General features: G+C 36.8%; 1 protein-coding gene across 3 annotated transcripts in view; it reads right to left on the bottom strand.

Annotated features, from left to right (window-relative positions):
- The window catches only part of KNTC1 (kinetochore associated 1), a 56097-nt gene that overhangs the window by 5321 nt on the left and 23410 nt on the right, over nt 1-27366 (bottom strand). For all 3 annotated transcript variants that reach the window (XM_074321598.1, XM_074321597.1, XM_019734072.2), the window contains exons 30-57: nt 27106-27240; nt 26451-26570; nt 25128-25200; nt 24471-24538; nt 21570-21850; nt 21050-21222; nt 20524-20621; nt 19956-20094; nt 19380-19436; nt 18719-18882; nt 17770-17874; nt 17238-17366; nt 16497-16613; nt 15547-15656; nt 12846-13053; nt 11349-11438; nt 10339-10510; nt 10194-10252; nt 9832-10048; nt 8983-9056; nt 8501-8711; nt 8272-8381; nt 5916-5962; nt 4490-4568; nt 3120-3238; nt 2599-2734; nt 1872-1967; nt 1443-1499 (exon numbers count right to left, since the gene is read on the bottom strand). In XM_074321598.1, coding sequence (XP_074177699.1) covers nt 1443-1499; nt 1872-1967; nt 2599-2734; nt 3120-3238; nt 4490-4568; nt 5916-5962; nt 8272-8381; nt 8501-8711; nt 8983-9056; nt 9832-10048; nt 10194-10252; nt 10339-10510; nt 11349-11438; nt 12846-13053; nt 15547-15656; nt 16497-16613; nt 17238-17366; nt 17770-17874; nt 18719-18882; nt 19380-19436; nt 19956-20094; nt 20524-20621; nt 21050-21222; nt 21570-21850; nt 24471-24538; nt 25128-25200; nt 26451-26570; nt 27106-27240 — 3444 coding nt within the window. The remainder of the gene's footprint in view (nt 1-1442; nt 1500-1871; nt 1968-2598; nt 2735-3119; nt 3239-4489; nt 4569-5915; nt 5963-8271; nt 8382-8500; nt 8712-8982; nt 9057-9831; nt 10049-10193; nt 10253-10338; nt 10511-11348; nt 11439-12845; nt 13054-15546; nt 15657-16496; nt 16614-17237; nt 17367-17769; nt 17875-18718; nt 18883-19379; nt 19437-19955; nt 20095-20523; nt 20622-21049; nt 21223-21569; nt 21851-24470; nt 24539-25127; nt 25201-26450; nt 26571-27105; nt 27241-27366) is intronic.

The raw sequence follows: 27366 nt of genomic DNA, 5'->3' as shown, positions 1-27366 counted from the left end.
GTTTGAGATGATAAGATTATAGAATAATTTCCTCTAGAGTTATATACGTCAGGATATTACTATACAATTCTGGCTGACTCATTATTGTTTCGTTTAGGAAAAAAAGTGTCAGAACCTAACTCGAAAAACAAAATTTATATTAAGTCTATTATGTGCCAGATGTTGTGCTAGGGACACCGGAAGGGGGCAAGGAAGCAAGATAAAGGGTTTCAAAAAATGAATAAGGAAACGACATAAATTTCTATCAGTAGGGGAGTGTTAAATAAGTTATGGTATATTTTACTCCATATAATGGAGAATAATTACGTTAAAAATAAAGCGATACCTCAAAAGGCTAAACATGGTTATTGCAAGACCCAATAATTCAACTTCTAGGTACTTAGAAACAAAAACATATGTCTATACAAAAGCCTGTACACAAACGTTCATAGCAGAATTACTCATAACCAAAAAGTGGAAACAATTCACATGTCCATCAACTTATGAATGAACAAAATGTGGTCCATCCACACAATAGAACATTAATCAGCCATGAAAAGGAATGAAGCACTGACACGCTCGCTACAACATGGATGAACCTTGAAAACATTATGGTGAGTGAAAGACACAAGATGCAAAATGCCACGTATCATATGATTCCATTGATATAAAATGTTCAGAATAGACAACTTCATAGAGACACGAAGTAAATTATTGGTTGTCGGGGAAGTGGAGGGGGGCTGGAGAGAGGGAAGGCAGAGGGGAATGACTGCTAATGGATATGGGGTTTCTTTCAGGAAAATGTTCTGGAATTAGTGGTGATGTTTGCATAGCTTTCTGAATATAGCACAAACCACTGAACTGTACACTTTAAATGGGTGAATTTTATGTGTGATTTACATCTTAGTTTAAAAAGATGACAGATCTATATTTGCTAATATGAAACAGTCTCCAGACACCATTAAATTACATATTTCTATATTAATAATCGTTATGTGGGTGCACAACTTATGAAATTTAGAAAAGATGAATAAGGTGTGGTCTCTGACTTTAAAGATCTTCAAAGTCCAAGAGAGCTAGTCAAATGTGTAATTAAGATATATTATGCTATTGCCTGAAACTAATAATATAATACTGAATGTCCACTGTAATTGAAAAAAATAATTAAAAAAAAAAATAAATTATACTACGACAAGCATTATAGTAGAGACAGTGTTTTTAGATCCTAAATGAAGGCGTGATGCATGAGGCCTGGAGAACAGTGGAAAGTGTTGTCTTGGAGGAGGCGACGTCTGCACTGAGTATTCCGCGTGTGGGTATCACTTTCACGTAACATCATCCTACAGCAGATCCGTTCTGGTTTTCACTAGGGAGCTGATTACTAACCACTGTACCCAGCAGTCACAAGGCCAACAAGCATAAAGATTAAATTCTATAAATCTTATTGTGAAAAAATTACATACCTGCCATAAAGAATGAATACTAGAAATGGCTGTTAAAACTTTCCTGAGGTAAGGAATCTGTGAAAAAATAAAATGAAAACATTCTGGAGATCACCAAAATGGAAAATGTCAACATGAAACATCGGATTCTTTCCAAAGGAATATCAGTATAATTTGTCTTCCATGAGAACTGCCAGAGACGTTCACTTACAAATTCACAAATATAAAAAGGGGCCAAGAACCTTCCACTTGTTTCCTGTGAAATTTATGTCATTTTTGAGTTTGCACTTTCTCTGGCCTAATACCACATTCTTTAAGTTTGGTCTGAACCCAATGAGAGTGAATGTTTTCAGCTTACATCTGTTCAATAACAAGCATTGATGCAAAATGTTTAGGCGATGCTGTATGAAAGCTTTAAAAAATATTGCAATCTAGGGTACTGGGTCTTACCATATTGAAGCCAAGAAGCTTTTGCAAGAGGCCATTCCACAGCTGCAGGTCATGGATTTTGTATTCCAAACAAAGCTCCGTCACCAATCTTACCGCCTAAATAGGAAAAAAAAAAAATCATATTGTTTCAAAGCACCAGTAAATCAAACCACTTTTGGAAAAGGTAGGGCAGCTGAACATAGAATAAGCTTATATAATCTAATTGTGTTTATTGCTTAAATTCAATGAAGGCCCCTTCTCCCTAATGAAAGAAAAAAAAGATTAAGATCACTCTTTTTCTTTCTTGCTGTCATGGACTCATCTCAGACCGCTCCCCTTTCTTTTTTCTATCCAAGAACATTGTACCTGTGGGCCCCAGACCCACCCAGGGCTCCAGCTGCTTGAGACTAAATTCCCATAGGCCTCTGAAAGGAAGAGTAACAAGACCCCTCCCCGCAGAGGGATAGTCTCTTCTCTTGTCCAGATGAGGACAGACAGGCCTTGGGAAGGATTATAAGTGCTCTCTCTTCTACATAGGGATGGCCTTAGGCCTTTGACTTTGAGAAAGAGAGGTAAGCGGACTTCCTAGTTGTCTTGTCACCTGCCAGGATAGGAAAGAAAAGGTCTCAGAGCGGTAGACCTATTCAGGAATAGAGTTTCTCTGGTTTTGTCTCTCTGGAATTGGAGTGAACATAATGGCATCTGAGAAGATGGCAGCCCCCACTATCGGATGGCTCAGTGTACATACCATAGATTCGTGGCTGTGGTTTTTCCAGAGACCCTTAATCATTCCTTCTTTAGGACTGTTGCAAAATAATTCATATGTGATGGGGATATTCAAAGTCTCAAATGATGCCAGAAAAGTTATACATTTCAAATATGCTCTGGAAAACAGGGGCATTTATGGGAATCATTCTCAAGGCCACACTTAAAATAAAAGCTACCATACGGATATATTAGGCCTGTTTGTTTTTAAATGCCTATTTTAGGCTCTAAATATATTCACTGAATATAATATTAGAAAGAAATCAATTTGAACAAGATGAAGAAAACATTTAGTTTCTAAACATCTCAAAGGAACGAGGGAAACAAGTTGTTTTCAAAGGCCAACTTCTTCTTTGCTGAAATGTCAAGGGCATTCCAGGCAATAGCTCCATTTACACAGCTGTGCTAATGCACTCTTACAAACGAAGGGCCTTCAAAGTTATACCTCCAAACAATTACCTGTTTCCTACTTCTTCATACAATTTTTAAAAAAATTCTACTTACTTCACTTCTTCAATGGGTTTTTTGAAGAGAGATTCTATAGTTTCCTTGTCAGCCAAGTAGAGGAGACACTGAAGAGCTCGCATTCTGTGGGCAAAAGTTAGCTGACGCACACCTACCGTCTGTAAAAGCAAAAAAAGTTTGGAGAGTTGCATGCTTGCAGATTGTAGTTGGGTATATGAGTTTTAACTTAGGGAACATAAGTAACATCATTAAAAAAAAATAATTAGTCAATTTGTGCCGAAGGAGTCAGTGGTTCTCAAAGTATGATCTATGGAACCTTGGCCAGTGTTCCTCAGACTTGTTCAGGAGACAATGGGTCAAGACAATTTTCCTAATAATACTAAGATGTTATTTGCCTTTTACATTGTGAAGCTATTTGCACTGATGGTGCAAAAGCGAAAGTGCTGGTTTGAATCAAGGCAGGGACACCCAACTGTCGTAGCAGCCAAGGTATTCTTCACAGCCACATATCCGCAGTATTGGAAACAAATGATGACTTCCACATAAGGTTCTTGATGAAGCAGTAAAAGTTAATTTCACCAAACCTCAACACATGGATATATTCACATGAGTTCACATTTGAATACATATTAATGTTAATGAATTAAATGTAAATTAATATTATTATGTGTTCATTAATGCTCTATGTGACAAAACATACTGCAATATGATGTTTTTTTCAGGGAAAAGCACTTGTATGACTGTGAACCAGCCACTTTGCCTGGAACACCATTTTTACTCTAAAGAATGACGATCAGATTAACTGACATGCAAGAAAAAAAGGGCTACTTCCCCCCCTGCTATCAAGGACATACCATCTGCATCTCAGATTTTCCACCCTTTTCTTCCTTTCACCCATCTATCTGCACCCTTTCTCTCCCTCGGTTCCAACTGCCTCAGAACATTTCTATATGCAAAAGTCTGCAGGCCAAAGAGGCCCTGTTGCCTTTAGGGGGAAGGAAATGGGATCAGTCCAGCTAAAGATTGTGGGGAGGGACGCGGGTGGCATGACTGGCAGGTGAAGCCAGGTCACGCAGGGCCTGCAGGCCAGGGTGCAGACCGCCCTGTTTGGCCAGTTGGTTTGGCCCCTTGGTATGAGGAACGTTGACTAACCAGGGAGTTAATAACTGTGAATGGAGATAACCCACGGGAACTGTCAAGAGACGCACCATTCAGTTTGCTGAGCAGGATATTACAGAAGCCAGCACCGAATGGAGGTTGGCAGATGTTACAAAGGAAGACAAACCTTGAATAAGCATATAAGTGAGCATTATCTTAATCATCTGCTAATATCAAAAATAGTAAATATACAGGAAAAAATGTTAAGCTGAGATGCAAACATGAGTTTAGACTAAGTTCCTATGACTCACAGGTGTAGATGATGTTGCAAATATGAACAGCATTCTTGAACTATAATCAATCGGACGAGACAGAAGGAGATACAGGACTCTGGGAAAAAAAATTTTGTAATTACATTTGGATATTTAGTGATAGATTGCCAAAACAATACACCTTCTTTACTGTCCACAGAAAAAGTAATGAGACATAAGCCTGAAGGGTTATGGGTCAAGGATATTTTTGCTTTCCTCTTTATCTAAAGAAGATAATAAATACAGTGAAATCTAGGCCTCAGTCTTCTCATCTATAAAATGACTAGTCAATTTCTGATCACTTAAATTCTCTCTATTTAAAAAACTAATAAAAACCATAGCTGCAAAGTACGTTGAATACTACACATGGAAAATTCTGTTTCAGTTCACAGGACATTATCAGTGGCACATGTCAATCTCTAGACTTGGGGCTGACCAGCTCCCGCCTGAGAAGGGCAAGACAGATCAGGTGTATTGAAGGAAGGAGGGAAGGAGCTTCCGGTGGGAAAAGGCCAGAAGTTACAAAATTGGCATGAAGTAGCCTTGTGGGATTTCCTTCTTGGGATTCTCTCTCTCTCTCTGAATTATTTCCCTCTAAGACTTTCCATGTGACTGGTTCAGTTAGACACTCCAGATGCATTAGCTAAAGGTGCCCCGTCCTTAAAAGACTCAGCAAGCACAAGGTGAAGTCCAGAGGAAAGGAGGTAATGGAGGGAGTGATGGGCCAGCTTTGCCCAAATCAGGGAAAATTCTTTTCTTGGGTTTGTGTTTCTACATCCTCTCTCACTAGGAGATCTCTAGGACCATATACGGTGTAGGGCTTCACAAGTGACTTGACCTACTTTTGATCTAGACCAGGAATGGCAAGAAGCTGGCATGTGTGTCACCACTCCCTACGCCTATGCCAAGCATCACTAATGGATTACCACAATCTTTTTGATTTGGGCCCAGATACAGTCTCAAGAGAGCAAGCCATGACCAATCAGATTTAGAAGAAACCAATGTGCCTTTCTTGGTCAGTCTTAGGTTGGAAGGGAAAAGAAACTCTGGTGGCCCATATGTGATCGAGCCCAACTCAGCTCACCAGGGTGAGAGAACATGAAGGGGTCTGGGGCCAAGGTCTTAGCTAGAAAGAGTTTTCCTCTGCTTGAGGTGCATTTTCTGTTAAAAATGTTCTAAGAGCTCTCAACAGTAGTCAGAACTCATTGAGGGTTCAGAAATTCGGAATCTTGGCTGTTTCTTATTTATTCCACTGGAGATACTTATGTATACTCACAGCCGTATATATCAATGAACTGATTCTTCTTAGAGACTCTGACCCAAGTTATATCAAGAAAGTCTTCTCAAAATCAAACTCTGGCAAATTTATTGCTAAGATTCCTACTGGACAACAAGGTACAGATAAATGTAAGTAAAGGAAGAGTACCTTCGCAGTGCTTCATCTTCTTGAAGTTCAAATATTTGTGACGAGTTCTTTGAAAAAGTGGGGGAAAAAAGTCAAAAACTGAAGAAAGTTTGTTGACTATATAAGCTTATGAAAATCTATTCAGTGAAAAACACAATATACAAAATTACATTTACATGCAAGAAATCACAGTGCAATTCATTACTTTATGAAAAGACCTTTGCTTAGAAAATGAGTTTACTACATTCATTCAGTCAACAAACATTTACTGAGCACTTATTATGTGCCAGGCATGATTCCAGTCACATGGGTTGCCTGAGTGAACAAAACAAATACCCCTGTCCTCCTGGAGGTACATTTATTAGGTAATTTTTAAAAGGAAAGGACTCCATGAATATTAAATAAGTTGTTCATCAGTTCATGATATATTTATTGGGACTTACAAAGTAGTGTGTTAGGTGTTATGTACAGACACGCTTCCTGGCCTGAAGGAACTCGCAATTTAGGACTCCAAGTTTATGTATAAGTTAAAACATGCTGGTCTCTGAGTCAACCACAAATTCCATGTGGCCTAGATATGCTTCTAACTCCGGTTTCCACTGAAGCACAGTCCTTGCTCTTGATAAATACTTACATACTTCTTAAATTGAATCCCATAGTTTTGTGATATGAAAACTACTAAGTAAAAACCTAATGTCATGTCAGTTATACCAGTTGTTTACAAATAGATTTTTTCAAGGATATCTGCCCAAGTGGATAGAGGAGTTATAGAATCTCCCTACTTAAAACTGAAAACTCAGAAGAAACAGTGCAAAAAATTCTGCATTTGGATTGCTGAATCCCATCACAAATTTAGATATTAATTGTATTTTTTTTAAAAACTGGTACCATTTCCCCAAAAATAAGACCTAGCTAGACAATCAACTCTAATGTGTATTTTGATGCAAAAATTAATAAAAGGCCCAGTATTATATTATATCATTATTATATTATATAAGACCTGATCTTATATTACAGTAAAATAAGACTGGGTCTTATATTAATTTTTTGCTCCAAAAGACGCATTAGAGCTGATTGTCTGGCTAGGTCTTATTTTCGGGGAAACATGGTATTATGTACCTCCTGATATGATACACTGAAAATACCACATTACCTGTATAGTATTCTTGCCAAAAATGCGGAATCTGAATCTACTCATAAGAAACATCAGCAAACCCACAATAAGACATTTTACAAACCATTAGCTTGCACCCTTCAAAAATGTCAATGTCTGTCAGTTAAAATAGATTCAAGTAAGAATCATCAATAGATGCTAAATCAGGGCATATGTGTGGTGGGGGAGGAGTTTGGAGAGAAACATATTGTCTCAAAGTATCTCTGCGAATAGATATAAAAGGAAACATACTATATATGTAATAGAGAAATGGACAACATTTTGACTAACTGATCTAAATTTACCTCACCTATTAGGGCAAATAAGTCACCATGTGCCTCCAAATGTCATACTCTGAGAAGGATACCATGTCATTTAGGTAGCATCCTGGCCAAAAATACATAATTCAAATCTTATCATGAGGACACATTAGATTTGAATGTTTCTCCCGTTCTGGGGGAACTTATAAACTAACTGGCCTGTACTCTTTAAAAATGTCAGTGTCATGAAAGACAAAGAAATGTCACAGAACTGTTCCAGATGAGATGAGAGATGTGATAAATAAATGTAATGCATAATCCTGGACGGATCCTGATCCCAGGGGAAAAAACTGCTACAAAGAACATTATTGGGACAATTGGTTAAACTGTAACATGGACTACAGACTCCAGCCTATGTTTGTTTGTATAGTATCAATATTATGCCAATATTATTAAATTACCTGATTTTGATAATTATACTGTGATTAAGTAAGAGAAAAGCCTTGTTCCTAGGAAATATAGACTTAAGTATTAATGGGAAAGAGGAATGGCATATGCCATTTACTCTCAAATGGTTCAGGAAAATATTATGAATATGTATTTTATAGGAAAAGTGATGAAACGAGTGAAATTATGGCAAAATGTTAAACACTGATGAAGCTAGGTGAAGGATATACAGGAATTCTACTGCAATTTTTCTGTCTTCTTAAAATTGTTTCAAAATAAAAAGTTAATTCCATGAAACTGAGTCTAAGAATAGGCCACTTCTTTTGTATAAGAATTCATCTGGAATAACCAATTAAAAGGTAAAATGGTTGCAAAACAATGTTTAAACTAGAAGAAAAAGTAAACAACTTCATCAAAACTCATCAGATAAAAGTTCCTTCTTTTAGGATTCTGTGCTCCTACTTGTATCAGTGCAGGACCACAGATAAAAACAGATAAACTCAGAGAATGGACTTACCTCACCAGGTTTTGTGGATGGACACAGCCATTGTTCCAACAACACATCCCAGACTTTTTCCAAATCAATTTCATTGATTTCGGCGATTTCTTTAGCTGCTGCATGAATATCTAAGATATTCAAGGTAAAGAATTAAAAAAAGAAACATCCATGTCTTTAATGTAAGATAACTGGGAATCAAAATGATAGTTTTCCTTGGACCAAAAGATAAGAAGGATTTTGTCCTCACCCGGATAATCTTTGCCCGATGAATTCTGAATTCTTTGATTTATACTAGGATGTTCATACAGGCTGATGATGAGATGGGCTGGTTTTCCTATCATTCTTAAATACTCTGCAGTGTTCAGCTTGTGGGCTATGAGCACCGCCTCTGTGCCAGATCGCCGGTACTGAATGTGAAGCTTCTTCAACAAAGCCTCGGCTTTTTCCCGGGTTTCATCCTTTAAAAAATTCCAAGCAAAAAGAAAGACTTGTTTTCTAAATCTCAAGTGAGGCTAAGGATCCTTCTTTATCAATCAAGGGAGGGCCCTGCCTCAGTCACATCCTTAAGTAGCTACCAAAAGCTTCGTCTTCTTTCTCCATTTTAGGCATCCAACCCTTGGAAACCCTTGAAAAGGCTTATCCCCAGGGAAGGGGGAGAAGGTATGCTAGGCGAGCAGAATTTAAGTCAAAAAGAAAGAGGAGCCTTCAATCTTAAGAGTTCAGACACACCTCAGATGGGATATTCTGTAGCCATCTCTGGGCTAAATACAAGCAAAATTTCAAACTGGACATCTTGAAGGAACCTACAAAGATAAAGAAGAGATTTATAAGCAAATCTTAATCCTTTCAAGACAATGTAATTTAGTCAAATCAGCAAGTTTTTGTTTGTGTTTTTTTTTTTTTTTATAAAAATGCATGCTCCTAGTAAAGAACAATTTAAACAGGACAGAAGGCTACAAAGTAGGAAGTCCACAGAGGTCCCTTCTTCAGCTTCTATTCCCATTCCCTAGATTCTTATACTTGTCCAGTTTTATGCGTGTGTGTGTGTCACGCACATGTGCACATGTATTTTAAGCCAAATGGGATAAGATCATACACATAGTAGTACAATTTGCTGTTCTCACTTAATGTATCTTGGACAGCTTTCCAAATCAACTACATAGTATTCCATTCTATGAATATGTTCCATTTTTAAACCAGTTTCAGACCAATGAACATTAAAAAAGTTATTTTCAACTTTGGTTACAACCCCAAACACGACAACGAGTGCCTGTTTGTGTACTGGTTTGATTACTGAGAATACCTAAGGATCCATTATTGGAAGTACTTCAGTCCGGATTCCCACTATCAAGGTGGAGAGTGCCTATACCCCTGCACCCTGAGCACACAGCAAGGGGTCTTGCTTACTTGGCTGGGGCCTTCTCCACACCCAGCAATGCCACAAGTGATGAGACAGGGCACAGACATGTTTAAACAATCATACTGCTTTCTCCTCAAAGATATAAAAGTACTTTTTTCACAAGTTCAAAACGCCACACAGACGACCATTTTAAGCCCAGTTAAAGGGAGAAGCCATACCTTCTGGGATTTCCTGGGCAAGACTGATGGCAATAGCGACAGCCCACTCCGGGTTAACTATGGATAACAAGTAGGATTCGATGGTTTGTGTGATCTTGGTTATTTCCTTGTTAATCAGTGCTGAGGATTTGGCTTGTGGCAACTTCAGGAGCTTTGGCTTCAGTTTTTTTTCAAAGACATGCTTGGCTGTAGATACGTACAGAGTGTCCAAAGAGAACTTCAAAGAAAGGAAAGGAAATGTTAAGGCTGATTGATAGGCTCACCTTTAAAGATTTTATGTGAAAGCAGCATAAAATCCTTCTACCCAGTGTCTGAATTAATTACAGGATAAAGGTATGGCTTACAAAGCTTTCACTTGTTACCTTCATTAATTTAGAAATTAAGAGCAGTGTTGGGAAGGATTCTTCACTGAGTTCTGTAGCTAGAAAGGAAACAAGAATAGTATGGTTTGTTTTAGAAGAAAACTTTGGCGATTCAGTAAAATTCCTAAGAAGTAAAGGAACTTACAGAGAATCTTCCAGAAGTTCTGTGCCGTGCCAAAAAATATTAGGTGAAAAGGCAGTCTAGTTTGGGCAGCTGATGGCAAAGTTATTATGTGCTCCAACATATACTGATTTTCTAGGTCCACTGGAGGAGAAATTCTTTTGTATGACTTCAAATGTTTCAGAAGACTCAATGCCTATATTAAAATAAAAACTTTCCAATGAGATTAAACCAGTCCTAAGTGTTTTAAAATCATCTAACTATACCTTCATAGCTTTCCATTTCTGAGACAGTCTTATTTTCATAAAGATGATCAACACCTTTTGTAGCTTTACCTTTAACATTATTGTTCTAAACCATAATTTATATGGTCATTAAAGAAATTATACCAGGCGAAACCAATGGAATCCTGTTGTTGGGATGTTTTATAAACAAGAGTTTGGCAGTTCCCTATGCTCTCAAAGAGTTTGAGCGATATCTCAAAAATACTTGATTGCATTTGAAATACAGAGGGTAGTAGACCTAAAATTAATCCTCTATCCCTTATTTCACTTAAGTTTATATCTTACATATTTTTGGGCTTGTATAACCTTTGAATTAACCCATTTAAATTTTTAAAATCCAAATAAGAAGTTACTGAAAGTACTGAAATAGAAAAAAATTAGTGAGTCCTGGACCTACCTACCAATGGTGAAATCAACTCTGGGTACCACATATATTATTTTATTTCTTTTGCCAGAGGACAATTTTGTCTTAATTTTCCCAAATCAGTTCTTTAGTGACTTCATACTCTTGGACAGACTTGAATGTTTCAGTGGAGCATATATTGGACTAAAATAAATAACAAAATATGGACAGCAAGAACGATCTCTTTACTTCTGTATCCCTTTTAAAGAAAAGGAATCAGAATAAAATGGAGTTTAAAGGGAGCTCAAAGGACAGTCCAGAAAGACACTAGATAACTAATTTTTTCAAAAGATCCAACTAAAATAAAAACAAAGATAATTTAAAAATCAATAATATATTTGTTATACCTGATTAATATTAATGTTGGTTATCTTTTCATCGGCTCTTTCTATAACTTTCAGGACAATTTCGATCATTTCATAGTCATAGGGATCCAACTGTGTAAAAACAAAAATATATCAAAACTTGAGAAGATGTTGTCAGGCTGGTAGGTGGTTTTATTCAGTTATGTTGATGAATACAAATTACAAATATAAAATCTCAGTGCACTACAATGTTAAATTAGATTATTCTTTAAAAACTAATATTTTCTCATCTGTAAAAGTAGTTCTATTAGGATAAACATATATGCTTTAAAATGTCTCCAAGGCTGTTTTTTAAAAAAGCTGTACAAGGAGACATTGTTTTAATAAAGGAAGTTGTTTCTATGGCACTAAAAACCTAGAAAGATAAACATATCAAAATTTGGTAAGATTTTTAAATTAAAATTCATTTCTTCCATTTATAATGGGAAAATTAGAATAAGAGGAAATTGACTTTTTCTTGGAAATGATGTAACTAAAAGTGTGGGCCTCCAAGCAAAAGTTTCTCAAAGGATTCCATTCTAGCTCTAACTATATACTAAGATGCAAGAATTAATTGGGTGGCATCTATAGAAGTTTATAAAAAGAAAGGAAGTATTCTCTTTGTTCTTTGTTTCTGGTCACATACCATTATTCTTTTTTCCATTTTTAAAATGCCAACCAAAGTCACATGAATAACAACATTGAACAAAGTAGGAAAATGATCCCTATGGTACCTAGAAATTTTGAGCAAGTTATACATAATTTTTGGCTGAATTACGGGCAAAATATAAAACTGAATTACTTTTTGTAGTTTTATAAAATCTTACTACTTCCCCTTCCATCTACCTTCATTCCCCCACCAAACTAACCCTTGACCTAAAAGTTCCAATTCTCAGAAGCTCTCCTAAAAAAACAAAACAAAAACAAACAAAACAAAACCAAGACAGCAAACATGTATGCATGAAGATATTCATTGTTAACAATTTATAATAACAAAATTTATAATTTAAGTGTTTATCAACAAAGGCCTGGTTAAATATAGGTTTCATCCATATAGTGGAATAATAAATATGTATCTGTCAAAAATGAAATAGATATGTGTTGACGTGTAATAACAATATATAGTAAGTGAAAAAGAGTAACAGGATAGTATATTTAGTCTAAGATAGTCACTAAACAATTAGCATTTTTATCTATGGGAGTGGGATTAAACATTTTCACTTTCTGATTTATACCTTTCTCTCTAGTGTGATCTTTTTCAATGAATGTGCTATTTTTTAAAAATCTGAAAAAAAGGCTATTTCTATTTTTTAAAAAAAGATAGGAAAATTGCTGTCTCACACTACATTAAAAATATAGAAGTCTAAAATTACTTCAGAATGAAAAGTTTATAAAAAATGGTAGGCCTTCTAGTTCCAATTTGTTCCTACATAGCTAATGAATGAAGGGGAGGAGGGAGGCTTGAAATGAGCTGACAGGTTCATTTCCCCATTCATCTACCTTATGCAGAATTCCACTAAGACTGATAACCAAATCTTTTGTGCTCGTCAGCAAGGGCACCATTTCCAGGGCTTTGGCCAGCAGTTTGGAATGCTGCTGTGCTGTGGACTCCGCGCTCGCATCTCCCTGGCTGTGGCTGCCGTTCGTGTTGTGGAGCAGGGTTTCAATGAATAGCTGAAGAGCTGCATCACAGTTCAGCTGAAAGGTGCTAAAGAGGTATTCAGTTACACTCCGATCTCCCCAAATGCAACAGTTTCCACACAAAATTTCTCACAGAAAACAGGTCTGTGTTCCCATCACTGAATCTGACCCTCCTGTTGTCCAGCCTTAGAATCAGATAGTCTGTCAGCAGAGTTAACTATTGCCCTTAAAATGTCAGATATTATTTATGCTCTTTCCGCCATCTTGGAGCCTGTGGAGACCTGCTGGCGACAGGACTCCTAAAACGATGGATACGTCTGGAAGGCTGTGGTCCCAGGCCATTTTTGCTGGAACCATGGGGAGCACACAGCTCTCCTTAAAGTCAAAGGCGTTTATGCTGGAGATGAAACTGAATTCTATTTGGGCAAGAGATGTGCTTATGTGTAGGAGGTCAAGAACAACACATTGACTCCTGGTGGCAAACGGGACAAAACTAGAGTAATCTGGGGAAAGGTAACTCATGCTCACGGAAACAGTGGCGTGGTTTGTGCCAAATCTAAAGCAGATTTCCGGCTAAGGCCAATGGATACAGAATCCATGTAATGCTGTACTCCTCAAGGATTTAAACATATTGGAAAGTAAATAAAAGTGTAGATTTGTAAAAAAAAAAATCATACTATTCTTGGTGGGTATGTAAACTGTCACAATACTGGGGAAAAATCTGTAACAAAATTGAAAATATTTATGTCCTTTAATAGAACAATTCCACTTTCACACACTTCACAAAGTAGCCAAGATACATATACAAGGATATCCACTGCAACAACTGTTTGTAATATTTAAAAATTGGAAACAACTCAATCATCCATCAATAAAGGGCTAGTTAAATATCTTATTCATACAAAGGAATACTACAGAGTTCAGCAGATACAAGAAGATGCCCTATATCTGATACTGGAAGACACTGTTAAGTGAATGATACATGCTCCAGAATGGTATGTAACGTATGATTCTGTTTTTGATACATTTTTAAAAATGCACATCAGTGCATGCAAAGGGAAAAAAACACACGAATAAAGTCCAAACACTTTTAACAGTGATTATCCCTGAGGGATGGGATAACGTGGGACTTTACTATGTTCCATCTGAATTAGAAAAATAAACATTTAAAAACTAAGAATGAGGTAGTGTAGACAAAGACACAACTGAAATGCCTTTTTAAGCCCTACTAATAAGACAAAGACAGTTTAATTTTTCTACAGAATAACTGAAATGTCAAGAAAAACTTTCAAGTATGACCATTTTAAAGTCATTCCCTGAAATTCTAAGGGTCATCTAAATGTAGTCAGCTGGACTGCATGAAACAAAAGTGTCACCATCATACAACCCATCAATGCCACATAAGCACAATTGTGACATGAACTTGACATTATAGCTATTTATATTTTAGAAAAGGGGGTCCGTACTATAAAACACACAAAAATCTACCAGAAATTTGAATTACCAGAAAATCTACCAGAAATTTGAGAGACTGTATATACCTCACTCTGGATTTGTAGCAGTCCAAACTGAAGAATGGTGTAGTTTTGTTATTTCAAAGTGCAGTTAAGTCAGAGCTACTTAGAACTATGAGCAGTCAATAGGCCTGGGGTGACAGCCAAGGTCATTACTCTACCCCCCACTATCCATACACAGGGAGCAAGAACTAGACACCTGCCTAGTGAGGAAATTTCCTAAGCAGTCTCATTATCAAAAACTCAGATTCCACGAATCTGTCACAAATTGGATGAGGGTTTCAGCACCCTTAGTATTTCAGAAGCAGTCACTTATTATTTCACCCGAGCAGGTGACCTACTATAGGTTTGTTTTCTCATATATAAATTAGCAATAACAAGCAAGAAAACTTGTAAAAATTAAATGAGATGATGGAATGAAAGCTCTTTGAAACCAATAATGTGCCAGGAAATCGGTCATCATATTTATTAGATGGAAACATCTGAGATACGTCACAAATCATCTATTCCTACTCATCACAGTAAGCTGTATCTATAAATAACAATAGTCTTTAGTCTGATTTATTCACTTATCATATTTTAAATTCTCCCTAAATCATACTTTTCACTAATTTTTAATTTAAGATTACCTTGTCCCTACATTGATCTGATTTAGAAGTTTAACTGATCAGAAGAATATTCCCCAACTTCCTTGATCATGGGAATCATCGGAAGCTCCTATCAAGGATCAGATTCCTGGGCCTCGGACCAGACCTGTTGTATCAGAGCCACCAGAGAAGGGCCCTGGAATCTGTATTTTTAATCAAGTGCCTGAGGTGATGCTTATCATGAGGCAAGTTTGGGAAACATTAAACAGTGAATTAAAACGGTGATGTAGTAAGAGAATTTAATCTGGTTCTGGATTTATTATTCAGTTTGGGGGTGAGGAAAAGAAAACAGAGGTCTGTGGACCACAGGTAATAATCATAGCTATTACTGTTTTGTGGTAAGGATGACCAGCTTGTTAAAATTCAGAAAAAAATACCATTAACGTTGAAAAGAACTACCTGCAATATTCCAGAATGAGGCTTGTGTCCATATCTATATTCTCCACAAGAGCTTTAATGAGGTCTTTCTTGGTAAGAAAATGTTGCCTGAAAACCGGCTGAAAAGAAATCTAGAAATAAAAAGAGCAAAACGAAAAGACCCACTAAATGGAAATGTATCAGAAGAAGGGCGCCATTGTAACTTGCCTTTTTACTACCCCTTTTTTATAGAGAAACTTTTTTTTATAGTTCCTCCAACTTTTCTTTTCATCACACTACCCAACGCGACCATGATTCAGATTTCAGGTCTATTTGGCCGTGGGTCCAAAATCTCTCTCAGTCACACTAACCCTTGCCTCTTCACCAGTAAGTCTGGTTCTTAGTGACAACCAGTCACATTACTGCATAGGAATTAGGCTTCGAAACATACAGCACTTCTGCAGCAGTTACATTCCTGATAAGTCAATTATCTGCAAATTATAGAACATGTTTTACATTTATAGTAAAGAAAACAGGATTTTGTTTGTCTATTTTTGCAAAGTGAAAAATAAGGGCCACTTACTTTTCCTTGGTAGGAGTTCTTAAAGCTTGGTACATACATTTTAATATTACCTTTAACCAAATAACAGCAGTACAAAAATATGAGACTAAAGGCTAGGCCTGAAATAATGTAAATGGCAGTTGATGCTATATATATTCCTATAGATGAGAAAGCTAAGCAGATGAAAATGTCAAGCATCTTTTAATTTCCTTAGAAATATAGAAAAAAGGAAATGAGGCAAAAGGCCCTTTATTTCTTTGAAAGCACTAATGTGTGTACTTAATATAACTAAAATTTATGAGTCAGTATATGTATCTCTATATATCTCCTCTCCCCAAAGGTAAAGGATAATGAGATATTTGTTTTAAATTTTCCAACTGGGTAGATGTCAGAATGGGTAAAACTTCACGGCGCTATGAAGAATACTCACACCAAGTTTACTAAGACGAATACCCCACTGGGCATCAGTACTGAGTTCACGGAACTTAAACTCCATTTCCGTTTCCTGATAGAGACTGGCCAATTGAGAGCCCACCAGAGATATTGCCTAAAAAATGAAAATGGAATTAAAATTCAATTGCAAATAGCATATGTTCTAACACCTTTTAAATGAAACCCAACAATAAAAAATCATAATGTTTCTTTGTGCTAACAGTGTGGAATGTTATATATTGCTCTGTACACAGTTTATATTTATACAATATTTAGGTCATTCAGCTTTTAGTATGATGCCATAAATTTAGTCTGGCTTTTGTTCATAAGAAAAGGCCAACTGAGTTATCCCATAAGTAAAACCCCTACAAAAGACAAATTTTAAAACACACAACATCAAAGAGAAGTTTTGCATCTGTTAAACTTGTCCTACAAAAAAGAATTGGCTCATAGATCTAAGGTTTCAAATACACTAGAGGAAGTATAAGAAGTAAGGTTCTATGGCTGCATACAGATTTTAAGAAATAAAATATACCGTAATTCTTTGGGTTGAGCAATGCTTATGACTGCATATATATTCACCAGTGTGTCATTAGTCAAAGAAAAGCTGGTAGAAACCAAGTGAGTCAGTATGACATTTGTTCTGCTAAATCTTTAAGATACAGTGGCAAAGCCAGCTTCATTTGCCCCCCTAAATCTTTCACACTTCAAGAACTGACAGTATGCTTCCAGGTCATACCAAAACTTTGTCGTAATTCTGCCATGCTTTATCTATGAGCTTCCAGAGATTTTCAAACACTTCTTTGTGGGGTAAGAGGGTGCAGTAACCCAATGCCAAATCAAGGTCCACCAGGCGACAATTAAATACCTACGGGAAGAAAGCACGAAGAGAAGCAAATTCTCCATAAATCAAAACAGAATTCAGTCTCTAAAGGTTTGTTGCTAAATTTAATTGCAGACTCTATGAAAGAACAGTGTTTCATGAAAAGTTATAGTAAGTGGTTCCAATTTGTTTGCTTAGTTTTAATGTCCTTTATCAGTATTATAAATTGACGGAGAGCACCTATAACCAGGTCTATATGCCACGGAACCCTTACCTTCTCTTCGGACTATCTCATCACTTTTCTTCAAATCCCCAACGCCCCCTCCCCCTCCCCCTCCTCATTCTTACTTAACCTCGCTGAGATATCAGAAGTAACCAGAAGAGAGAGAGAGAAAAAAAAAAAGAAAAAAGAAAAAAAAAAAAGAGCTTACCAAGAGCAAATACTCACTTTGTGCAACAGTGTTGTAGCATTTGCCCTGACGAACGTAACGGCCTTCTCTTTCAATACCATAATAACTTGCCTTGATTTAACTAATGTGGCCTTTCCAAACAACTTTTAGAAAAGAACAAAAGATTCATTAGGTCCGCTTCTATGCATCATTCTGAAAACTTTGCTTAAATAGTCAGGAACTTCAAAAATTCATCATTAGAAGCAAAAAGTATTCGCATTTAATCTACAATGACAGAAAACTGGGGCTGGGGGAGAACTGACTGGGACAGGGCAGAAAAGGAACTTTTAAAAATATCTTGATTTTTAAATCAACCTGTACCTTTGAATCTGTGTCTTGAATGTGGTGTTGATGACAAGGTGAATACATTGGTTGATACACTTCAAACACGTACATTTTAATTTCAAAAGCTATACTTCAATAATTTTTTTTAAAAATTGGCATTTAGTAAATATCAACAGAGTAGTAGAAATAAATGTGATTCCCTCTGAGACCAGCTTCATAAACAAGTTATCAACAGGTAGTATGTTTTTTAGAATCTGTTCAATAATGCTATCAGGTAATAATTATAATAATTTGGGTCACAATAAAACAAACAGCTGATAAGAGAGTTTTGACCTAATGTGGTCACTGGGCTCAGAGTAAAAAGACGTCCCTCTGCAACCTAAAAGCTCAGGTAACTTATTTTACCTCCCTGAATTTGAGTTTCCTTATTTGCAAGTGAAGGTTCTCAGGGTTGTAAAGATTGAGTAGGAAACGTGTGAGAGTACTCTTGAATACCACCTGAATGTCAGTAGATACTCAATAAATGTTTCTTCAGTCTGACAAATTATCAATTTCCTTGCTACAGAGCCAAAGAGGAAAATGTGGACTCCAAATTCCTGTATTTGCCAGTGCTTTTGTATCTATATTCATCCAAAGTGAAAGTATTTGTTCTCGAAACCCTACCTTTTCACTCAAACTGACATTCATGAAGTTTGACACAGAGTACTGAAGACAGGTACCAAATGAACGAACTACGAATCTCAGGGCCAACTCCCATTGGCTAGATTCTTGAAGGTTCTGAAGCATGGCGGAGATGGAATTTATACTGGGTAAAATAAGGCTGGCTCCTGTGAAATGAAAGAAGTATTTTATTTGAGTAAAAGTATTTTAAAATTTAGATTAAAAAAAACCACAAAGATAGATCATATTATTGGAAACTGTTTTCAGGGACAGCATACTTCTTCAGTGCAGCTCATGGTCAAAGAATTGGTTCTCAAAGTTAGCAAACGAGGAGTTAACATGAGGCTTGATTTAAACCAGAAAAATACCTCAGTCCATTAGATAATGAGGTACGTAGTCTGTAACTGGTCTGTTTTGAGATGCTTAAATCATTAGCTGAGGAAAACCATTTCTTCACTTAGAAGACAAAAATTTATTAAAAGATTCAAAAAAGTTAAGGCTGTAAGCCTAATGACTCTCTGGAGGAATAACAATGTAACAGTAAGAACTAAGTAACTACATTAAAAACATTAAGTCAGATTCACATTCAGGATTTCAAGGAATTTTTATATTGGTGTATTTACAAAGTTGTAATACAATGACATACATTTCCGATGTCAAATACCTTCACTAATGGAGCAGTATGGTAAACTTGTAGAATCCAGGGGATGTCTCTTGCTTTCTATGAAAGAGAATAAAGTAAATAACATTAAGTAATTCTTATGGAGTACATATTCACATCACAGAGATATTTAAATATTGTGTTGTTATCAAATAATGTTCTCAAACAAACTGCTACTTCAAAAAAACCCTCAAGTATACATACAGAAAACACAGAGGTGAGTGTACAACTTGATAAATTTCCACAAAGTGAACACATCCATGTAATAGCATCCAGACCAAGAAACAGAGCATTACCGGCACCCAGGAACCCCCTCTTGCCCCCTCCCGGTCATTATCTACCCCCAAGGACAACCAATACCCTGACTTCCAACACCATGGCTTCCTTATCGCTTGCCTTTGTACTTTATGTACGTGAAATCATATGCTATGTATTCTTTTGTGTCTGGCTTCGTTTGCTCAGCATTTTGCCTGGGAGGTTCATCCATATTACTGTGTGTAGTTCTAATGTTAAACCTCTACAGTTTATACTTGCATATAACAGAAATACATAGAAAATAACAACACAAGTGAGATTTACCAGCTAGAGGGACAAGTGACGAAATCAATTCATAAATGACCGGGAGCACCATCTGTGACTCGAGGACTATTCCATCTTCACTGAAGAAGTCACCATAAGACCACTCTTCGTATGGATCTTTATGAGTTCCAAAAGAAGTCTAAATACCAAACCATAAGGAAAAGATACAAATAAGCACACTCTAAAACACAGATAACCATCTTCACCAAGCAGAACCCAGAATCAGAGATATTAGAGCCAAACGTGGTGTTGATGGTCACATACGACTATGCAGTCAGTTCCTTCTGGTCTGGGCCTGATAATCATGCCATTTTAAATTACACTGTCACCCAAAGAGGGGGACAATGTCCCGAGATGCCTCGTTTGAGACCCAATGTTTCATAAGATTGTGCAAATTAAAGCCAATAAGTGACTAGAAAAAAAGAAGTGGTCTTGTGCCCACTAGTCTAGAACAAGAAACTACAAGATAGAGTCAGTGTTTCTGTAAAAGTTGAGAGTGATTTAAAAGTGGTGCATAATGGATTGGCAGGGCTTTTGCTTAAAGAAAAGAAAATCAAAAGCAATTTACTTTTACTAGAATTCCACAGTCATCCATTTGGCATTGTCTGGACAGTTCTACTGCTGTTAAAGTATATTTACATAGTTCTAAAGCGTCTAGTAAAAAATCTGAAAGAAAATGGAGAAAAATCATTACACAAATATTTCACCTGTTTAGAATAATGAAAACAACCTCTGAATAATTACCATTCAAAATTCTAAGGAAGAGCACAAAGTTAGAGAGAGAGGTTCCCACATAACCCTAAATAATACAGTTCAGCTGTTTTCTTAAGTTTGGCTGGAAACTGAGATCAGATATGGGGAGGTAAGGAATTTCGCAGTCCTATAAAAGCGAGTATTGTCAACAGTCAGAAGCGACATTGTTAGCATTTGGAAATATTTAAAAACAATCATCCCCACAGAGAATCGATTATAAGCATCCCTTTGTAAAATGGAGACACGACCTCTGCTCTCGTCACTGCAATGTCCAATTGTAAAGAGACAAGTATGACATGAACCAGGGAATATCCGACTATGTACATTACAAATCTTGTCACCTGGACTGCAGATGGTGGCAGCTTGGCAGGCTAGATCATGTATTACCGCAGGAAGATTCAGTCCCACAGGTGTTGTCACTGGAACGTCATTAGCCAACATCTGACAAAGCTTCTGACATGTCAGAAACAGCAATTTCCCAGTGTCGGCGTTGCAGTGATACTTATACAAGTCTCTTTGGAAGAAAGGAAGTGTGGGAAGTTAGAATATTCCTGTTGAAAGCAAACGCATTTGCCTTTCTTGGGTTAATATATAACCACCATTTAAAATGTCTTCACAGTATACAGCGTGCTTCATTTTTCACCGTATTTGGGGATCCCGTTCACCGTTGGAGAGCAAGGGGTAGGTTACCTAACTCTGCAGTATCGGTCACCTGTCCTCTGAAGTCTAAAACAGGCTCTCAGGGAGAGAAACCAAGACTCACTTCAGTGCAAATGCAAGCGGCACCGGTCCCACCCTCATCGGAACTGAAGCCAATGTTCCTTTCAGACAGAGCGGTGGGTGCGGAGGGCCGGAACTCACCTGCATTTTCTCAGCGCCGTTTCCACGTTCCCGTCGTTTAAGGCCCTCAAGGTCAGCTCGGCCTCCAGCTCCAGTGGGGACATGTGCAGGGCCAGCGCCTGTCTGTGCAGCCTGGACTCGGGGCTCAGGCTCTTGTGCTCAGTGGCCCCCGGCTCTGCGGCGCTCCTGGGTTGGTGTTTTGCCTGAGCCACTTCTTGGGCTTTAATGTACTGTTCACGCAGCTCTGCTAACAGGGAAGCGTTGCTATAATCCCCAAATGAAAGAAAGACTTCAAAGTTCTCCTGTGGCAAAGGCAAACAAGACAAAGCCGAAGACTGTTTAATTCGTAGATTGTGAAAAACCATCTTACGTCTCAGACCTCGCTTTCTTCTCTTTCCCTCAAAGATGACTCCCACGTGCATTAAGGATTTAAGACTTCGTAGTTGAGGATATGAAAGGAATGATACAAAACAAGTTTGGAAACTAGAAAAACATCACTTTATCCCAGGTTTTCTCCGTGTCAGCACTACTGACACTGTGCGCCAGAACTGTGCGGGAGCCCTGAACACAAAGAGGGGGGGATCTGAGGTTAGATTTGGGCGATTCCACCTGGTGGCTTGAAGGAGCCAGCTCTGCTCTTTTCTAGAATAACTCCTGAGGGGCTGCTGATTTAGCAAAACAAAAAACCCATGGAAGCCCAGGGGAGGACTTGGAGAGGTGGGAGGGCTGGCAGCCCTTTCGCTTTGGTGCTATACTTTAGGGCAGGGTTTCTCAAGCTTGCCAGATGAGTCTCTGTCATGGGGGCTGCCCTGTGCATGCATAGCAGGATGTTTAGCAGCTGCCTGGGCTCTCTACCTACTAGATCTGGCGCAATAAGTGTTCAATAAACAGCAGCACAATAAACACACGTGACTTTGCCTAGATCAAAACCACTGCTTTAAAATATTTCTCACTTTCAAATTTAAGAACATGGATAAGTTATGTTGACTCCTCAGGTGCTTTTCACAAAGACATCTATTGTCTAACATAGGTCTCAAATGTTTGGTTGTAGCACCCCATTACACTCTTAATTATTGAGGACCCCCCAAAAACCTTTGTTTACGGGACATCCATCGATATTTACCATAATAGAAATTAAACTGACAAATTTTTTAAAACACAAAAGGTATATAAAAGTGTACATTCCATTAGCCTTCAGGGTACTGATGTTATGAAGCCTGTGGACAAACAAACCAAGTAATTATTGCTGTCAATATAGTTTTAATCTCACGGACTCCCGCCCTCCAAAAGGGTCTCACGGACCCTTAAGATTCCCTGGGCTGTACTTTGAGAAACAGTGGTCCAGTAAACTGTGGCAAATTATTTCTTCTTTACATACTTTGAGAGATAACAGCTGAGAGATAAATCTGCCAGCACGAATTTTAAGCTTTCACAAAGAGATCCTTGAATCTATCCAATTTTCTATTTAATAAAACTCATCAGTTAACTTTGAAAGTCCTTCTAGTTACAAAATCTTTTACAGGAAAGCCTTTGAACCAAAATGATATTAATTTTGAATCTCAAGTCTTAGGGCAGTTAATCAATTCAGGGTTAACAGAAATTAATTTTTAAGAAAAATTAAATTGTCTAGAATAAAATTATATATAAAACAATTAAGATATTATGATGTAGTAGACAGTAATCTTTTGGATCAGTGTCTATTCGCCGTCTTTCACAATATTTAGAGACACTTGGTGTCCCAGTTTCCTCATCTGTAAAGCAGAACTATAACAGTACCCTCTGAGTTGAGCTATTGTGACAATTAGATAATACATGCCATGCCTGACACATAGTAAGCATTGAGTAAATGATAGCTATTGTCAGCTGTCATTCAGGGTCATCTGAGTTAAATAATCTATAAAGATACCTTAAACCAAAATGTTTTTTTAAAAAGCATAAACTAGAATATAATTTAAAAAAAGCAGTTCCTTTAAAAAGCTAACACAGAATTACCATGACTCAGCAATTCCTCTCATACTTGTACATCCATATTCATTGCAGCATTACCCACAATAGCCAAAAAGTACAAAAACAACCCAAGTTGTTTCCAAGTGTCCATCAACAGATAAACAAACAAAATATGCTGGAATGTTATTCTGCCAGAAGAAGGAATGACGTTCTATACATGCTACAACATGGATGAACCTTAAAAACATTATACTGGGGCGGCGGATGGCTCAGTTGCTTAGAGCGCAATGCTCGTAACACCAGGGTTGCTGGTTCGATCCTCACATGGGCCACTGTGAGCTGCGCCCTCCACAACTAGATTAAAACAACTACTTGATTTGGAGCTGATGGGTCCTGGAAAAACACACTTAAAAAATAAATAAAAGACTAAAAAAATATATATATACTAAGTTAAAAAAAGCCGGGTACAAAAGGACAAATATTGTATGATTCCACTTATGTGAAATATATAGAGTAGGCAAATTCATAGAGACAAAAGGTCGGTTAGAGGTGACCAGGGGGGAGAGAAGGATGGGGAGTTAGTTGTTGCTTAATGTGTACAGTTTCCGCTTGAGGTGATAGAAAATAGATACTGGTGATGGTAATGGTTGGACAACATTGGAATGTAATTAATGCTATTGAATTTTATATTGAAAAATGATAAAAATGGCAAATTTTATGTCGTATGTATTTTGCCACAATTAAAAAAATAATGCAGCATTTCAAAAACTATTGAATTATAAACTTTGGTGGATAAAAAATATGGTATGTGAATTACATCTCAATAAAACTGTTTTAGAAAAGAGACAGAAGGAAAGTCAGTATATCTAACATCCCTGAAGGCTAGTGAAGAAAACTTTCAGGAGGGCTGATCACCAACGTCAAAATACACTGATTAGTCAAGTAGTCATGTACAATAATACTTAACATCTTTACCTGTAAGCTAGCAACAGCTTTAAATAGTTTCAAGATTTCTTCACATTCATCCTTCTTCTGCTGATTGTCTGTAATTAAATTTTTAAAAGTTACAAAAGACATCCAAATTCCCACATTACCAGAATTTGGTTTTCATATCTCAAGTCTTCAAAGGTTCTTTTGAGATGCTTATCTAAGACAATTGAAGTACAAAAAAAATCTAATTATTCTTCCCGAAGGCAGAAAAGAGAAGTTTGTAAGTTATAGGAGAAATGGCAAATTTTCTGAAATAAACTGTAGCTCTTTTTTGGCCCAAGAGAGTTACTTTGTTCATTATTTTGCTTCAGTTCCAGGTTAAATGGGTTTTTCCCCCAGATCATAACCAAATGATAAGTGAGAAATATGAATAATAAGTGCAAGGCACCAAAGAAATCTAGTCTAGCGTTAAACAGCTTACTGAAGCATATAAACAAAGGATAAGTTGATTTCAGATGCTTCTATTCTTATGCTACTAATTAAAAGAATAAGGCAAGGAAGACTTTTCATGAAGAAAAATGGGTAGGATTAACAAAGACAATCAGAACCAGAACTGTGGGTAAGGATGAAAGCTGATGTTCCCTTCTGAAAAGGATAAACTTTAGAACAAAACCAAGATGAGGGAACAGAGGTAGAAACTACCTTTCTGAATGTTGCATAGCATTTTAAGAATGTCTACTGCCGTCTTCACTACAGACATTCTCCAGGCCTTGTCCTAAAAAGAAATATGCAAAATGAAATCTATTTCCTTTATTCACCACTCCAGTAGCACACACACAAATACATAAAAACTATGGGATCAGAAAAAAAAACAATAAAAAGAACTGAAAAATTGAGAGGTCTGTGTTAGAGGGAGTTGGGTGGCTAAGAAATGAATGATATTGAATCACATATAATCTAAACATGAAAAACACCCGTAGACTCATGGAAATATGATTTAGAAATACCATAGACTATACACCTTTCAGCTATAGACACTTTGGGGTGTTTTTTTCTTTTTTTTTAATAGTTCTTACTTATTATTTGGAAAAACTCTCTGGAAAAGTTCAAAAGAATATAACTTAATTAGCCTACAGAACTGAAGTCAATCCTTATCTTCAAGACTTTTTTTTTTTTAACAAAGAAGAAAAACCAAACAAGGAAAAGCTTAATTAAAGGCCATGCTGGATGTAAGGGCCAGGTCCACACAAAAAGACATTTTCTGTGGGATACAGTGCAGGTTGGTGGCTAAGAACACAGACTTTGGTGTCAGAGTTTGAGCTGAGGCTCTGCCAGTTTCTAATAACCTTGGGAAACTCATTTACCTTAAAATTTCAGTTTCTGAATTTAATCAATAAGGACCTACTTCATAACTAAGAGGAAGCAGACAATTCATTTGAAGTGTTTAACCTAATGCCCACTGCATAGTAAGACCATAATCAATATTAGATGTTAAAAAACTAATTTCCCTAAAGGTAAAAAATCACCGAAATGGACTGCTGAGACAGGTTGGGAGGTATCTAACTCTGAAGGTTTGAAAAACTCAACTATCCTGGATAAATCAGGTATATGGTTTCTAATCTCTATAAAGAGGTGAACTGGCTCCCTTAAAACTGTTTCTAAGTTTCAACATTCTAAGTCTATTTAGATTTGCATTGGTTCTGTGGCTGACATTATTATCTGATAGTAATGACCACAATGCAGAATATTGTTTACACTGCAAGGCATTATGGAAAACGCTTTATGTACAATGAATTCAATTAATCCTTCTGATTTGCAGATCCCAGATTAGTCAGTGTGGACTCAGGCCACTGCTCCAAAGGAGGCATTTTTTTTTCCCTATGTAGTAAATTTACACGGGAATTTTTACGGTAGGCCATTCTAACAGTGAGAACAGAGCAGATATTCATACTTGTAAGTCTTATCCTATTGCTTACAATCCATAAAAATTGGATTGCTGAACATTTTCTCTGGTGAAAATCCCACCTCTTTAGAATTATCTGGTTCTTCTTGTAATGACAGTCGTGCCCATATGATGACCCTTTCTGCAGTCTTCACAGCTTCAGCAGGAGGCAAAGACCGCAACAGACAAACACAGTCCTCACCCTATAAAAGTGTTTAAGAAGAAAAAAAACAGCTGGTACTTTCGTGCAAAGGACAGTTTCGACTTACCTCATTCTTTTCTATTTAAAGATGAAAAGATACCATTTTGAGAAATCAATTATGGTAAGATAAAAATATGATAATTCTTTTTTTCGATGACAGCAAACAAAAAAATTAAAATAGTACCCTTTGTACTTCGTAGTAATTTTTAGATATGTCTATGGTTATAGAACTCTATGAAAATAAAGACACTTAAGAATACAAAAAGAAAACCCATATTCTGTTCTGGAATCAAAGGGTCCTGTAGCATATATAAAACACAAATGTGAGTTTTGTTCACTACCAAAGAGTATGAAAGCCCATTAGCAATTCACAAAATACTTTTAAAGAACCTATAGATATGAAAAACATGGCCAATCTAACATCTTGGCATAACTTTATTTTGTGCTAATTTATTTGGATAATTTAATCGTTTTGAGTTTTTAAGGATTTCTTTAACAAAGAAACCATATGAAAGGACAATAGAAAACTTTCATACCTGATCTCTATCTATCAGCTCAATAATCTTTAGACTGTAGATTTCATCATCAGACAACATATATGCTTGGGCCACCTTCAAAGCATCTTCTAAAGAAGATGGGACATCTTGTTTGAGAATGTATCTAACCACCCTCTGAAATAGAGATAATATATACATTTCATTGTTATGAAATCTCACAGAGAACCCAGAAATTATTTATTCATAAGGCAAAGTATTCATTAAATGAAGGCAGCAAAAAAAAACTAAACTGTATGAAAA

Source organism: Rhinolophus sinicus, linkage group LG16, assembly GCF_036562045.2.
Source record: "Rhinolophus sinicus isolate RSC01 linkage group LG16, ASM3656204v1, whole genome shotgun sequence".
NCBI classification, from domain to species: domain Eukaryota; kingdom Metazoa; phylum Chordata; class Mammalia; order Chiroptera; family Rhinolophidae; genus Rhinolophus; species Rhinolophus sinicus.
The sequence above is the reverse complement of the archived record's forward strand: the minus strand, read 5'-3'. Positions and strand labels throughout refer to the sequence as shown.